Source organism: Microcaecilia unicolor, chromosome 12, assembly GCF_901765095.1.
Source record: "Microcaecilia unicolor chromosome 12, aMicUni1.1, whole genome shotgun sequence".
Classification (NCBI taxonomy): Eukaryota; Metazoa; Chordata; class Amphibia; order Gymnophiona; family Siphonopidae; genus Microcaecilia; species Microcaecilia unicolor.
In genome coordinates, this window is record NC_044042.1 from 65,929,991 (window position 1) to 65,946,629 (window position 16,639).

At 41.0% G+C, this 16,639-nt stretch overlaps 1 protein-coding gene across 2 annotated transcripts in view; it reads right to left on the bottom strand.

The window, feature by feature from the left end:
- NPEPPS (aminopeptidase puromycin sensitive) overlaps positions 1 to 16,639 on the bottom strand; it is a 216,894-nt gene that overhangs the window by 97,410 nt on the left and 102,845 nt on the right. For both annotated transcript variants that reach the window (XM_030220856.1, XM_030220857.1), the window contains one exon: positions 5,923 to 6,000. In XM_030220856.1, the coding sequence (XP_030076716.1) occupies positions 5,923 to 6,000 (78 nt within the window). The remainder of the gene's footprint in view (positions 1 to 5,922; positions 6,001 to 16,639) is intronic.

Genomic DNA, 16,639 nt, shown 5'->3' on the forward strand with positions numbered 1-16,639 from the left:
AGCACTAAAAGGGAAGACAGGGGAGCCACAAGGAGGGAAGCTAACACATAAGCCAAAAGTGCTTCTAAAGCACCAAACACCAACAGCAAAGACTGCAATGCTCCCAATAGCACAATCCCAGAAGTACTTCTAACAGCAAACTCTGCAGTGTTCCTAACAACACCAAACCCTGAAGTACTTCTATCAACAACAGAGCTTCCAAAGCCCTACACACAGCAATGCTTCCAAAACCAAGAGGGAAAAGCAGGGGGACCAAACACACAAACACCAGTGCACACTGCACTAACACTAACCTGGACCTTAGCAAAAGCAAGCAGGGAAACTAGACACAACGTCAGAAGTGCACACTGCACCACCCTACCTACAGCAAACACCACTGTTGCAAAGGCCCTGAAGGAAACAAGACCACTTCCTTATCAAGGCCCTCCCTGATGATGTCACACTCCCTAGACCTAGGCAAAAGCACACTGACCCAGAGAGGCCCAACCCACACCAATGCAAAACCGTGAAACACTTGAAGCCAGTACACCCAAAGAGAGGTAGAGCAACTCAGGCAACACACACACAGCTGTAGTGAAGTGAGACAATTAACCCCATGCTGCTGGAAGCTGCCAGCACAGAGAGACAGAGCCAGCTCAGAAAGGAAAGAGAAAAGAAACAGAAGCCAGCTAAGAAGCTGACCCCCAGGAAAGAAGTAAGTTTGAGAGGGGTTCAGACCCCAATCATAACATCTTGGCAGCGAGCATAGCAGCCTGATACGTCTTCCTCCCAAAAGAATCAAGAGTCCTAGCTTCTCTGCCTGCCAAAGCATAGTCTCTACTACTCCTGGCTCTCTTGAAGGCGGAGTCTAACACCAAATCGCAGACAGTGAAGACTCTTCCTGGTCCCGAAGAGGAGCAGAAACGAAAGCTGCGCACTTCAATGCGGAGAAAGAAAAACTGAAGAAGCACGCTTGTGCCATGGGCGAGAAGTCGTCCGCGCATGCCCGGTGTATGCACCAGAAGACTCTGGCAAAGTTTTTTTTATATTTTGCTTCCAAAATGCCGTCCGAATCCTGGGCAGAAGCGGACGTCAACCCACATGTGAGAACAAGCAGCATGCTTGTCCTCGGAGAATGGGGAAAAGGAGAGGGAAGGTGCGGGAGAACCCCTTGACCCCCACCGGGACCCACCTTCATCAGCAGACAACTCTGGAGCAGTTCGGCTTGACGTCCGGTCCCAGGCAAGCCTCTTCTCCTGCAGTCGGAGCCAGCGTGTCAGCTTTGGCCAGCAGTGTCAACGGGGTCTCCTTGAGCCCCGTCTTACGTGCGGCTCCCCCACAACCAGGAAGGAACAGCATGGAGTCAAGTCCTACAGATCAATCTCCCAATGTAGAGGAGACAAACGCGCAGGGAGGTAACTTGCCCACGCGGGGAGAATCGATTAGGAGCAGCCAGCTGGATGAACAAATTGCAGCACAGATATTGCCATCACAGATAGTGAGTACTTTAAACCAGTCTTTAAAGGCTCCCCTTCCTGCTTCTTCTTTGGGGCTTTTGGCAAAATCAGCCGTAGTGATAATGGAGTCACTCTGGGACCCGACACTTAACTTACAGTCTTCTTTACAACTATTGATAACCAAAAATACTAGTGAAATTAAGGTATTGTCTGAAGCAGTCCTTATCCAGGCACAGGCAACTGCTCAGCAAACCTCAGAAGTGAAACTTCTACATGAAAAAATTTAAAAAATGGAATCTTTTGGCCAAGTCTCAATTAGGGACAGAAATTTTACATTTCGTTGATTGGAATTCTTAGAGAATCAATCTAGGAGATTAAATCTGAGGTTGACCAATTTTCTCATATCTTTGATTACACCGATAAAAAATATTTGGTGGAAATTTTAGGAATGTCTGGGGACTCATCACCTCCGATAACTCGGGCACAGTATTTGCAGAGTAATGTAAAACCTTCATCTGGAATTTCTCAACCCCAAGTAGGAGATAATATGAACCTCACATCTTTCTTGGAATCAACTGTGGTGGTTTCCTTTGCTTTGGAGATGGATCAAGATGCTGTGTTGAAACTTTTTCGTCATTTAGACTCTCTCTTCCTGGGATCTAAAATAAGAATTTATCCTGATTTGGCTAGAGAAACACAGAAAAGGCACAAAGCCTTTTTAGCTCTACGCCCAAGGACTTTGGCATTAGGTGCAAATTTTATACTTAAATTTCCTTGCATATGTTAAGTATTATTTCAGTCTAAACAATTTCAATTCTTTGATCCCAAGCAGTTAGAAAATTTTTGCTGTCTAAAGAAGAGGTAAATGTTATAGTCTAGTCACAGACACTGTATGATTGCTTGGAGTAAACTAGCAGGGTAGCAATAATTATAAATTGATTTCCTAGATTAATGGGTTTATTTAAGCTCTTGAATCTAATTTACCTAATTTTAGTGGTCGAAAGTGGGGAAAAGATTTCTGTTACTGATAACATTGAACATTTTTTTACGTTAAGATTTTCCAATTTCTTGTATTCTCTAAGAGTTGTATAATATATAATTTGAATAAAAATGAAAAAAAAGCTAGGTGGACTGTATAGGTTTTAGTCCACTCCACATGGACCACAAGCAAGCCTTAATCTAAGGTGTGTAGTGTGCTTTCACCAAAATGGGCAGATGTTTTCAGGAAAAATGTTGGAAGCAGGACTGACCAAGATGGAACTCAGCCACCACCTTAGGAAGGAACTTAGGATGTGTGTGAAGAACTACTCTAATGATGAAACTTCATGAAAGGTGGATCACCAAATAGGGCCTGAAGCTTGCCGACTCTGAGCGCTAAAGTACAAGGAAGTACTTTCAATAGAAACTCTTCCCTCGGTGGAATGGGTTCAACTACATGGACCTTTAGGAGGGAGCGCCGAGGGACAGGTCCTTAACCAAACTGTGTGGGGAGCTTCCTACCCCAATAGGATGGAAAGGTGACAGTCTGAGAAGATTAAAGAGGCAGAATCAGAGATCTGGTCCCATCTCCGAGGAGGCTGTTTTGGTAATGCTGGTGCCCCGGAACTCCCAGCACCGTGATTTGAAGAGTCTGAAATCGGTGCTTTTCTTCTGCTCGATGCCCTGCATCAAAACCTCTCAGTGCCAACAAGAATGACGCCGAATCCTTTTCTGTCCTTGGTGTTGGAGTCTGAGGCTGCTTATCTCAGACAGGCGCTATCAACACCCTTTACCAACAAAGGTGATAACCTCCTCAGTGCCCAATGCATTTATAGGAACCATTTAGATGGATGCCTCCAATGTTGATGGACTGGACTTAGATGCACCAAAAAGAGCCTTGCACAGGACCTCACAACTCTTGGTTTCTTCTTTGGAGAGCAGATTTACAATTAGAAGCTTTATGGTCAGGTTCAAGATACAGCAAGCACCAGTTGTAAGTGTCAGTCACAAACATGACCTGCTGCACTGAGAACACTTTTTAAAACCACTAAGTTTTTTTTGTGACATTGCTGGAAAAACAGCCAACATGAAATCAAATGGCTCAAGGGGGTTTTTTTTGTTTTATTAAAAAGGAAGTCCCAGCCAGGAGCTCAGATCTAAGCGAGCCATTGAGCTGCAAAAAGAGAAAGGAAACTTAAAGGCCAAAAAAAAAAAAAAAAAATCTCTAAAGGGCCAAACTAAAAGGAAAAAAAAATGAGATTTGTCCAACACTACTCACACAAATCAAAGCTGAAAGGCAGGGAAGGCAACAAGAAAAAAAAAATCATGCTGAGAGCACAGAAAAAAAAATTCTCTCAGATCCACAGGCTGGTCCCGTGCGATCGAGACAGGTGGGAAGGTGCGTATATACATGCATGCTAAAAACTACCAAAAGCTTATAGAAGCAGAACGCTGGGCAATGTTTGCACCAGAGCTCTGCTGATGACATCACCCACATGAGGTAATATACATGTCCTGATTGTCCTCAGAGAAATAAAATTTTCATTCAAATACCTCTTAGTTCTGCAAGTGCTTATCCCAAGCTTTCACAAATTGTTAATAATTTTGTCTGTCTCCTCACTTGGGAGGCTGTTCCATACATCCACTATCCTTTTCATTAAAAAAAAAATGCTAGTCTTGTTAGTGGAGAGGAGTCCCTCTACTAGTACAAATTATTCATTATCAGATGGTTCTCCTTTGGTTTCATTGATGTTACTTGGGGAGGTAGGGATTGGGGGTGAGGGGTAGACATGACTTGCTCATAGTTCACTCATGCTGTTCAGGGTGCCTTTTCTCTTTCTGGAAGTTAATAAACATTTACATAAACACTGATAAATGTTAAGGGGGTTAAAGGGATAGGGATGGAAAGATAAGTTGGAATTTGGAATTAACAAGTTAAAACTGAGACTTTGTAATACATACTTGGCTGTTTACTGAATTCCTTCAATATTAAAAAAAAATTACATTAAAAAAAATTCTGCTACATTTGTCAACTGTCTTCCAGCCTTGTACTGTGATCTCCTAGTTCTAGGAAAGTAAAGTGCAGAATATAATCAAGCAGGTCCAACCTGGTTAAACAAGTCTTTAATAATGTGACAACACAGTGGGTTTAAAGCCTGTACACTGTATTATTTCTTGAAAGTGTATTTCTCTAGTTTGGTCAGCAGGTGGTACGTATTTATATTTAAAGCTGTTACAGAGAAATGTTTGTTCCTTCTTTAGTTAGCACACAGAGGAAGTAACCTGCAGTGATGTGGTCAGCTACTTTTAAAATTTCCTGTTTTGGGCTCTGATTGGCCCAGGAGTTCAAATTCAGCCAGGATGTACTGGCTGTTTTTTCCCCCCAGTCTCAGATTGGAAAGAAAGAGAGAAAGATCTCTTCACTGAGATCCTGTAAGCAGTTATATTCTATAACCTGTGAGCAGTGTATTTCCTGTATTCTCCAGGCACTATTCAGGTAGTGAACAAATGTTTAGATAGTTTTATAACTGATCCATTTAAGTTACCTGTTATGTGATGTTTTGTTCCATCTGTTTATATGGTTCACTGTTCAATATATATATTTTTTTACAACAACAAACCTTTTTAGTTTACTGTCTCTGCTTATCTGGACTAAGAATCCTGGTGATTAGTGTGCTGGGTCTGTGAGTGCTTTCTAGGAACTGTGGAACCACTGGGGGTGTAACCCCCAATATCCTAGAAATCACTGGGGAATAATTTGAGAGTGGGAGACTCGCCCAGAGGCGGTTGGGACCCAGTCAGTGGTAGGAGGTTGCTAGTGTAGAGCACATGCCCAAGTGCACGTGGACCCGAGCTATAATGGGGTAAACCCTCTAAGTGGCACAGAGTTAGCCCCAGGCGGGTGGCTAGACATTTCATGACAAATAAATACTATGAGAGCAAGCAGAGTGTCAAGATAGTTCTTTGTATCGTATGCAGCAGTCTGAGTTGACTGCCCATTAACAGTTCATCACATTTGTGACTCCTGATGCAGGCATCATTTCTTGAACCACAGCCATATCAAGTCTTCATTTTGTGCCACAGACCATTGTAGATGAACACAGTATTTATTAAACACTTTTTAACCGGTTTGGACCTCCTTGCTTGATTATCCTCCACCTTGCTTTCATGAGGTCTGTACCCTTTTTGTGTACACCTCTTGTTCTAGAGCATTCTTCCCTCTAAGTTTTGCTTCCTGTGCATGTATACCCTTTTTCAAATCCCTTTTCGCCTCTATATTTAGATCTTTATATACTATCTTCATGGGGCTTCTGATGCACACTCTGCCCTTTCTAAAGTTTGGCTGTCATTGTGATCTGCCTAGAAGGCAAGTGTATCAATTCCAGCAGCTCTAAATCTGCATATTATGAAGGTTTGTACTGTAAAATAATGCAAATTGGTTTGCCAAGTCTCAAAAGAAATCCATGCTTTATCCCACCTGCAAACCCAGACACTTCCCCTGAATTACCTGACCGAAGAACACTGGGGAATGAGAGGGTTACTTTCTCATCTTCATTCTGGTAGTTGAATCCTGTGGCTTGAATTTCTGGAAAAGAGTGTTCAGATAAGAGCATGCATGTTTCCTGAAGCTATTTGCTACACCAGCAACAGGATTCTAGCAAAGCATTGTGTTAACATATCAGAGCACCCAACCACCATCTTTATCCGGGGAAGACTAAGCACAAGTGAAATGCAGAGACTGGAAGAGGAGAAAACATACTTAATTTGATGAATTTATACTTGGAAAACAAACAATATTTGCTTCTTTTTTTCTCTTCATCCCTTCAGGCCAAGCTAGTTTTCAAAGTGTTTTTAAACATTGTTAAAGAGATTTAACCCCAAGCTAATTTAATTCATTTTAAATCTGTTTGAGAACAAGACAAAACCAAAAAAAGGGAAAAAAACTCAAACAGCACTGGCAGTTTGGTTTCTTATAGACGCAGTACAAACAGAATATAATCGTTCCCCAACTGAACTCCCTCTTTCTCGCCCCTCCGAACCCTCCCCCCTCCCCAAACCCAAAGATTTCAACAGTCTGATTAAGTGGAAACTATAAAACAACAAACTCTATCCTCTATTAGGTAAGTATGTGTGATTCAGAATCAAGCTCCTTGCTACCTGGGTGAGAAACTTAACATGGATCCCAAACAGAAAGATAATTCTTCTCTCTTTTTTGCAGAAAGTGCTGCATTTCTTGCCTCCCACAATGCCAGAAGATGAACTCCTGAATGCCATTACCAAATAGATGGTGGCTCCAGAGTCACCTAGGAACCTAAGGTGTATTTTTTGTCCACTATAATAAATCTTCTGTGTGTTGCCCAAGCTGCCCCCCCCCCCCCCCCATTAGATTTAAAAAAAAAAGTCCACTGTAAAATAAATACGAGTATGAAATACAAGTACTCAAATATAGAGCAATGGCAGACCAAAATTGCTGGATGAAAGGACAGTCCAACATTGCATGATAAAGGTATTGACACCACCACTGCACTTAACACATGTCAGAGAAGCCAATCTTCCTGCTTTGTGCATCTACACCTAGGTGAAATATGCCTGATGGAGCACCCTGAACACACACATTCTCAAATCAGCTCCCCCCCCCCCCCCCCCCCCCCCCCCCGGAATCAACCAGGGCATTCTATGAATGGTATTGGCTACATTCCACTCTAACAATTATCTCACCAGGTCAGATTCCCATCTTGCTTTAACTTCCCAGTAGTTTTTCCCTCCCACCAGAGAATGGACTGATTTAAAAAGCCCTGAGACAGTAAGCCTCTCAGAAACAGATTTTAAAAAATGAGCTTTGAATGCCTCAAATCTCATCACTGCACCCTTCACTGTGAGAACATCTGCTACCAAACTGTAACTCTGGGCTTCCCAATGTTCAAATACAGTATTTTCCATACCACATAGAACTGCAGGTTTCCCCCAATCGGCAACTGATCTGTATCCATGGGAGCACTACCCAACCACTGAGTCAACTTATTCCAAGTGTCTACTAGAGGCCTGAATAGTGCACTTCTCCTCAATGTATAGGGCAAAGTATGATTAGGAACTTGCAAGAGAGATCCAATGCTATAAGGTGCATAGAGCAGCTGTTCATACAAAATAGGAGTATCCCTGATCTAATAACCAATCACCCAGATGTCATAAAAGGCAGGCATAATTGTATAGTTGTAGTAAATTTGGAAAGCCAAGCCCTCCTTCTGCCAATTACATACAAGTGTATTTTTGCCTTTTTCCCATGCCAGTAATATCTAGTCAACATTTTGACCACCTGCAGGAGTTCTCTCTTGAGGAGTAATATTGGCAAAACTTGGAGCACATAAAGCCACTAGGGAAAAACAATCATCCGATAAAGACTAATCAGGCCAGATAGGGACAAGGGTAATGCTGATCACCCCTCCAACTTCTGCCTCACTGCATCCAGGCGCCAGTGGCATAGCCAGAAGGCAATTTTTGGGTGGGCACTAGAGTTGCCAACTTTTTTGAAAGAGAAAAAACAGCAACCTGATGCACCCATGCTCTGTCCCTACCCCACTCCATGCTCGACCTCTACATTACTCCCAATAACTTAAATGAGGGTAGCAGTGCAAGCTTCAGTGGCTGCAGGCCAATTGAGAGCCAAGGGAAGTACAATAGACTGCACCCTTCAGCCCAATTGAGCCATGGTCCTCCAGCACACATATGGTATTGAAGCCATACACATTCTGCATCCAGAGAACCTCCTGGCACTCCACCAACAATGGATATAGAGCAGAGCAAGGACATTTTCCCATACAACTCACCATACAAAGAAATTTTGGTTTCTAGTGCAATCTCAATAACACACATATTAAGTAACTATAATATGTGTTATAGATTTTTTTAAAGTAATTTAAAAAAAATTATAAAACAAAAGTCATTCAGAACCTAGAGCAAATCTAACATGCCAGCACTAACTTCCAAAACAAGGATCCTACCTATGAAATGGCAGTGCCTTTATTATTATTACATTTGTATCCCGCGCTTTCCCACTCAATAGTGGGGCCCTAAAATACCAATACCTTTATCAGGAAAGCTGAACAAGCCAAATTACTACAGAATGCTATAAAGAAACTTCATGCTAACAGAATACCACAGTTACACGCATAGAACACAAATGCCAAATACAGAATAAGTGACCACAAACTCTAAAAACAAATTAAACAGAAACTCTAAGAAACCAGACCTTGCATGTAGTACAAACACCATAGAAACCTGAATCTGCCCCTTGCCCGCCACCCACCTAGAGCAGGAATAGGCGGCCAAGCCTCTCTACACGGGAGATCGTGAGGACCGTACGGGGAGTGCCTGGTGGAAATCACGCTGCCGGTTCCACCTCCTCACCCGCCCTCCTAACCACCTGCCTGCCCATGTCCGGCAGAGCAGCCCAGGAGTGTGGGAGCTTGGAGGGTGAGGACGCACTCGGCGGGGGTCACTGAAGCCGCCAAAGGTCGCGATTGGAGCAGTCGAATCAGCAGCAAGGGGAGCAGAAGCAATGCAGCGGCAGAGGCACCACGGTGTAAGGCACTGAGGGACACAAAATAGGACAGCAACAGAAGACTGAGCCTGCAGCCTCTCCTCTGATTCCTACCTCCAGCCACTGGTGCAGCCCCCAGGGTTGCGGAGTCTCTGCGCCCTGGGCAACGTTTCGGAGCGCCAGATTGTGAGTAGTCTGCCTGGTATACCCAAGATATTGCGATATCAGTAAGAACCACAACAGGGACCGAATGGTCTGCTGCGGGAGCTGAAGACACTTTCAGTAGGACGGGTGTGCCTCTGAAGGAGCATTCTGCACTACATTTGATCAAACCGGAGATGTAGGCTGTGAGGAGAGTAGGTTTTGAATACTGGCCAAACCAGAAAGATAAAATTACTCTTGCAACTTTGACTGTATCAGCCAGGAGGTTAACCGATCTGCACACTAACAAACTTTTTACTAAGGAAGCAATATCTGCTGGAGTGTATATGTTAGATGAGATACCAGAGAAATGAAAAAACTCTTTTAAAATCCAAAACCAATGTTCAAGCATTAGCATTCCTTGCTCACCACACTCCCAAGAGCAATTAAATCAAGCACCTTACCATTGTCTCTCAAGTACCTTTCCCTGACCAAACACAATTCTCCCCTCTGGACCAACCTACCAGCAATCAAAGACAGCCAGTCTATATACATGACACCTCCTAGATAACTACCTTGAAAGTGCTCTGAAGATGCTTTAAAGATTATTTTTTTCAGCATTCAAAGGCTGTCTTAGATTTTTTTTTTTTATTAAATTTAACCACAACCACCTTAACATTTTTTTCTATGCCAGGGCGTATTCCCATCAACACATCTCTGGAATAACATTTGCACCCTCTTAGCAAATCTGTTTATATCTGATTTTGAATCCACCTGGATTTATACTTTGGATTTTTTTTTTTTTTTACCCATGTTTCCTTTAGGTGTCATTAAACTGTGATACTGTTCTTCTAAATCAGATTTTAAGGTGGCAGTTAAATGCATACCAAATTCCCTAACCACGGATATCCCAAGACAATAGTGAAGCCTACTTATAAGTGTGCATTGTATAATAATCAAGAACAACAACTTTTACAGTCTCAGCTGATGTAAATGTCCACTGACATTTACAGGAGTTTTTCACTACTCAGCACTTCTTTATTATAGATCTCATTAAGAAGCAATGAAAAGTTTTACAGTTGCATCCTGGTTTTTAAGACTTAGGTTTTTACCTTCTAATACTTGTCAAAAGATCTTACAAGAATTTCTGTGCCCCACAGCTAGCGATGCAGTGGACTGCTCGGTAATGGGGTGTGGTGGGGGGAACATCTACTATGGGAGGTCATGCTAAATGTATGTAGTGTTCGGTATGTTCTATAATGGAAAAAGATTCAGGAGTTTGTTAATCCTTATGATAAGCATCTGACAACTTAATTTACTCGGTGATGTATATTATCCAATGGCCATGCTCACATCTTTATGTTTAAACTTCCCATGATGTTTAAACTGAGCCCAGGCACTATATTTCTAAATGTAAAACAGCAAAAGCTTTGGTGTAACACTGCATTGAAAAAGCCCATTGGATTTGATTCATTGTGTTGTTGGGTTTTGGAACAGGTTTCTGTACCAATTTCATGAGAGGAGTCGAGAGATAAAACGTTTACTTTATTTATATACTGCATATGGTAGAACCTTTTGAACTAAACGCTGAAATAGAGTGGGATGCATTCTTTTGACAAGTCATGCAAATGTAAATTTTTGTTAATATGTTATCTGCAGTCTTAGCTTTAATGCTGGCCTCCTTTTTGATGTCATTGGGCTACTCAGTGATAATGGAAGGTCTCAACTTGATAGCATCATTTAAACGCCATGTCGCCATTTTTGCCTACTTCTGATCAAAGCTCCTATACTTACTTTCCTATATGTAAAAGTGTTTTTGTGTGAACTGTTTTGATATTTTTCTGTTTCTAAGATGGATCCCCTGAGGCAACCTTACTGGCTAAGCAAAATGGCCTTTGTCAGGACCAGGTCACTGGCACTACACCTGTGCAACTGATTGGTGGGCTGGTATTTATCTGCTGTATTTAGGTTGCTAAGGAAGACTGGAAACCTGCTGATGGTGGAACCCAAAAAGGTGACTACAGATTAGACTTGTTTAACTTCTATGATAGTGTTAAGCACATGTTGGGTTTGCACTGAATAGTTCTATTATAGTTTTGCTGTGGATTGGATATTGATATTTTTATGAAGATGAGACTATTTCTTTGTGTCTATGTTTGTAAAGTGGAGTTTTTTTTCATATCCATGATGATCCTGCTAGATTTCAGGGAGTTTGGATATAATCACACAGAGGTCTTTTTTCTCCACTGTATGACATTTTACTTTTCAACTCTGTGCGCCACAGGGGCTATATTGGGTTCCTGAAACATGGTAGAACCAATTTGTTTGGTAACTGAATCACCATTAGTGTTGTCAAATTTGTTAGCTTTATTAATTTAACATTTTACCATGTCTGTTCATTCTGGCCAAACAGCAGTATAAGCCCCACTACTATTCTTTCCCTTCACATCTGGAATTTTTATCCAAAAGGATTCCATTTTGCTAGCCATTTCCTGCTGAAGTTTTGTTTGACTCAATTCTCTCTTTAACACATAGCACCACCCCTTCCTCCAATGTTATAAACCCTATCATTGAAATATAATTTGTACCCTGACCCATTAGTTATCATACTTCCACCAGATCTCTGAGATGCCTATTATATCTACTTCTTCATTTAGTACTACATACCCAACTTTCCCATCTTGTGTTTAGGCTCCAAGTCTTTGTATACAGACATTTCAAAGTGTGTTTTTTGTTTGTACTTAACAGTTGACAGGGATAATATGCAATGTGCTTGAATGCAGTTCACATTCATAAACATTTCTTTTGCACCAGAATGCTTTGTACACTCCATTTTGTGTTTTAGTCACTTAGCATTGTTTCCTTTGAATGCAGAACATAAGTATACTTGAACTGTCTGCAAGCAACTTGTCTTAAATTCCAATGAAAGGCATGAGCTAAATCCAAATTCTACAAAGTATATTATTGGAGTTTAGTATTTTAGTTCACTTTTATTCTTCAGGTTTATATTTTACTTAGTTTTTTATATTACTGATTTACATTTTTTTTTTTTTCAATGACTTGCTTAATCATATGTATCAGTAAACCCAACTCCTCCTGCAGGCCCAGCACCCATTCTCATCCCAAATCCCATCTGAGAATGTGAGAATGCCGGGTAAGAAAGCTTATACCTTATGGTGGTAATGGTGCTGGGGCCGTTTGATAACAGTGAGAGTAAGTACACACAGGAAATCCAATACGTTAGCATTTAACTTTCAAAAAGGAGACTATGAAAAAATGAGAACGGTGAAAAAATAAAAACAAAAACTTTTCAGAAGCAGCTGCGAAGCTGAAAATTTACATCCGGCTTGGATGCTGTTAAAAAAATACCATCCAGGAAGCCCAAGTTAGTTATTTTCCATGTATTAAAAAAGGGGGAAAGGCCAAGCAACAGCCGGGATGATTAAAATGTGAGATGAAGGAAGCAACTACAGCTAAAACAAAATCCTTCAGAAAATGGAAGAAGGATCCAACTGAAAATAAGAAACAGAATAAGGAATGGCAAGTCAAATGCAAAGCGCTGGTAAGGAAGGCAAAGAGGGACACTGAAAAAAAATATTGCGTTGGAGGCAAACACACATAGTAAAAACTTTTTTAGGTATATTAAAAGCAAGAAGCTGGCAAAAGAATTAGTTGGACCCCTAGATGACCAAGGGGTAAAAGGGGCACTCAGGCAAGACAAAGCCACAGTAGAGAAATTAAATGAATTCTCTACTTCAGTCTTCACTGAGGAAGATTTGGGAGAGATACCAATGCCAGAAATGGTATTCAAAGCTGAAGAGTCAGAAACCTCTATAAACCCGGAAGATGTAATGGTGCAATTTGACAAACTGAAGAGTAGCAAATTGCCTGCACCGAATAATATTTGTCCAAGAGTACTGATAGAATTGAAAAATGAACTTGCACTATTGTTAGTAATATGTAATTTATCTTTAAAATCAAGCATGGTACCGGAAGATTGGAGGGTGGCCAATGTAATGCCGATTTTTAAAAAGGTTCCAGAGGTGATCTAGGAAATTATAGACTGGTGAGCATGATGTTGGTGCTGGGCAAAATGGTAGAGACTATTATAAAGAACAAAATTACAGAACATATTCAAAAGCATGGATTAATGAGACAAAGCTAATATGGAATTAGTGAAGGGAAATCTTGCCTCACCAATCTACTACATTTCTTTGAAGGGGTGAATAAACATGTGGATAAAGGTGAGCTAGTCGATATTGTGTATCTGGATTTTCAAAGGCATTTGACAAAGTACCTCATGAAAGACTCCAGAGGAAACTGGAGAGTCATGGGATAAGAGGTAGTGTTCTATTGTGGATTAAAAACTGGCTAAAAGATAGAAAAAAAAAAAGAGTAGGGTTAAATGGTCAGTATTCTCAATGAAGGGTAGATAATAGGGTTCCGCGGGGATCTGTGCTGGGACCACTGCGTCTTAACATTTATAAATGATCTAGAGATGGGAGTAACTAGTGAGGTAATTGCATTTACTGATGACACAAAGTTATTCAAAGTTTTTAAATTGCAAGAGGATTGTGAAAAATTACAAGAGGACCTTATTGGACTGGGCATCCAAATGGCAGGTGACTGTTTAATGTGGGCAAGTGCAAAGTGATACATGTGAGAAAGAGGAACCCGAACTATAGTTACATAGTAACATAGTAAATGACGGAGGATAAAGACCTGTACAGTCCATCCAGTCTGCCCAACAAGATAAACTCATTTACATGGTATGTGATACTTTATATGTATACTCGAGTTTGATATGTCCTTGCCTTTCTCAGGGCACAGACCGTAGAAGTCTACCCGGTACTGTTCTTGTACTAAGTTCTGAAGCTAACGTTGAAGCCCCTTAAAATTTACACTCCAGCCTATCTCTATCTATTCTGTCACAATCAGGTCATGCAAGGTACCACATTAGGCAACACCGACTAGGAAAGGGATCTAGGTGTCATCGTTGATGATATGTTGAAACCCTCTGCTCAGTGTGCAGCAGCAGTGGCTAAGAAAGCAAACTGAATGTTAGGTGTTATTATGAAAGGAATGGAAAACAAATATGAGGACATTATAATGCCTTTGTATCGCTCCATGGTGCAACCGCACCTCTGATACTGTGTACAATTCTGGTCACCGCATCTCAAAAAGATATAGTGGAATTAGAAAAGGTAAAGAGAAGGGCAAAGAAAATGATAAAGGGGGTGGGGCAACTTCCCTATGAGGAAAGCCTAAAGCGGCTAGGGCTCTTCAGCTTGGAGAAAAGACAGCTGAGGGGAGGTAAGAGAGGTCTATAAAACAATGAGTGGAGTGGATTGGGTAGATGTTGCTTCTTTACTCTTTCCAAAAATACTAGGACTAGGGGGCACACAATAACACTAAAAGTAGCAAATTTAAAACAAATCTGAGAAAATATTTCTTCACTCAACGTGTAATTAAACTCTGGAATTCGTTGCCAGAGAATGTGGTAAAAGCAGTTAGCTTAGTGGGTTTAAAAAAGGTTTGAATACTTCCTAAAAGAAAAGTCCATAAGCCATTATTAAGATGGACTTGGGGAAAATCCACCGCTTATTTCTAGGATAAGCAGCATAAAATGTATTGTTCTGTTTTGGGAACTTGCCAGATACTTACAGCCTGGATTGGACACTGTTGGAAACAGGATGCTGGGCTTGATGGACCTTTGGTCTGTCCCAGTATGGCAACACTTATGTACTTAAATAGGATCACACAGTCCTATACAGCTCAACAACCATGAGGAGCAGGGAACACAGTTGCTATAATCATATCAATTCTGTTTCAAGTACAGCCAATCTAAAAATTTCTATCTGCAAAATGGCTTTGCTTTTCTTGTGATCAGAAGCCTTGTTAAAAAAAAAAAAAAAACTTTCTTGGTTGTGCCTGGCAAGCTGCTATCAGCAGTCAAACAAGTTAGAATATGCCCAGAAGAACACGTATTACTACTTTGAAGCTACACAACAGGAACTGAGATATACTCTAAAGCAGTGGTTCTCAAACTTTTTTCAGTCGGGACACACTTGATGGATGATGCTCACATCCTAACATACTGCATACTTGACTTTTATGGACCTTTGATCTGATGCAGTATGTCAGTTTTTATGTATTAAGTGTATACATGCTCTGCATCCACAAAAATACTATCTCCCCCCAAGAACAAGTGCAAATCATAACTAGTGCATTTTCTTCATGGAAGCTACCATACAAAAAGAAAAAAAAAAAAAAATCTGATTCTCATGTCATCTCAATAATAGCAAAATAATTCTCTCCTCTACCAGGCACACTGTGAAATAACACAAAACCTGAAAAAATCCTAACACACATATAGCAACCTACTATAGAGCAGTAGCACTGATTCATATGATTTAAACAAGAATCCTACTTAAGAACAAGCAGCACTACAAATATCACACAGGGCCCTAAAACACCAATACACCTATTACTGGTAAAACAGAACAAGTGGGATTGCTATAAAGTTCTATGGAGAAACTACTTGCAAACAGAATAACACATCTCTGTCACAAACCCACATCAAATTCAGAACAAGGGATCACAAATAGAAATATAAAAACAAAAATTGAACTGCGAACCCCAGAAGTCAAACTAGGCATGTATCACAACATGGGAGAAAAAAAAAACAAATGCATTTCCTCTTGTACTAAACAAAATACAAAGACATCTATAATGCACATTTGAAATGGACAATGGCTCTCCAAAAACAAACCGTGGGACACTTAAACGTTGTGAAAACACTCTTTATTGATGGTAGCTAAAGACTTGACACAGCACTGTGTTTTGGCTAAACGTGCCTGCCTCAGGAGTCTCGTGATGTAGGTATAGTATGAATATTGAGTGCTAGAAACAAAATATACCAGTTGAAGCAATGGTGTACTGGTCTTTACAAAAGAGCTTTTTGCAATGTCTTCCAAAGAAGTCCGAATAAGTTACACTGTCAGCGACGTGGCTGATCCCAAAGCTAACATATTCCACCAAATAAATTCAAAATAAAACACTTTTCTACCTTTGCTGTCTGGGTACTTCATTTTTCCAAGCATGTTGGCCCAAGTTTCTTCTTTTCTGTTTTCCTGTCGCCTTCTCTTTTTCCAATGGGTTTAGTCCATATGTCCTTTCTCCACTTTCTTCCTATCTTCTTTTATTCCCTCACTGTACCTGACATTTCCTCTCTCTGTCTTCCCCCTCAAATTTCTCGCTTTTCAGTCCTCCACCTATATTTCACTTACCAGTTCCTATCACCTTTCCATCGCCTCCTCACCCCCTACCTCTCCTGTCTCAATCTTTTCTTGGCCTCCTATTCCCTTCTCTTTTACCTACTGCCCATTACTACACTTCTACTCTCTGTACTTGCCATCCTTCTCTCACTCATCTCCTTGAAAACCTCCATGGTCTCTCCCACATGGTTCCACCATGCCAAGTTTCTCCTCCCATCCCCCTTATGTCCACCAACTCCAAGACCCCCCCTTCCCCCTTATGGTCCAGC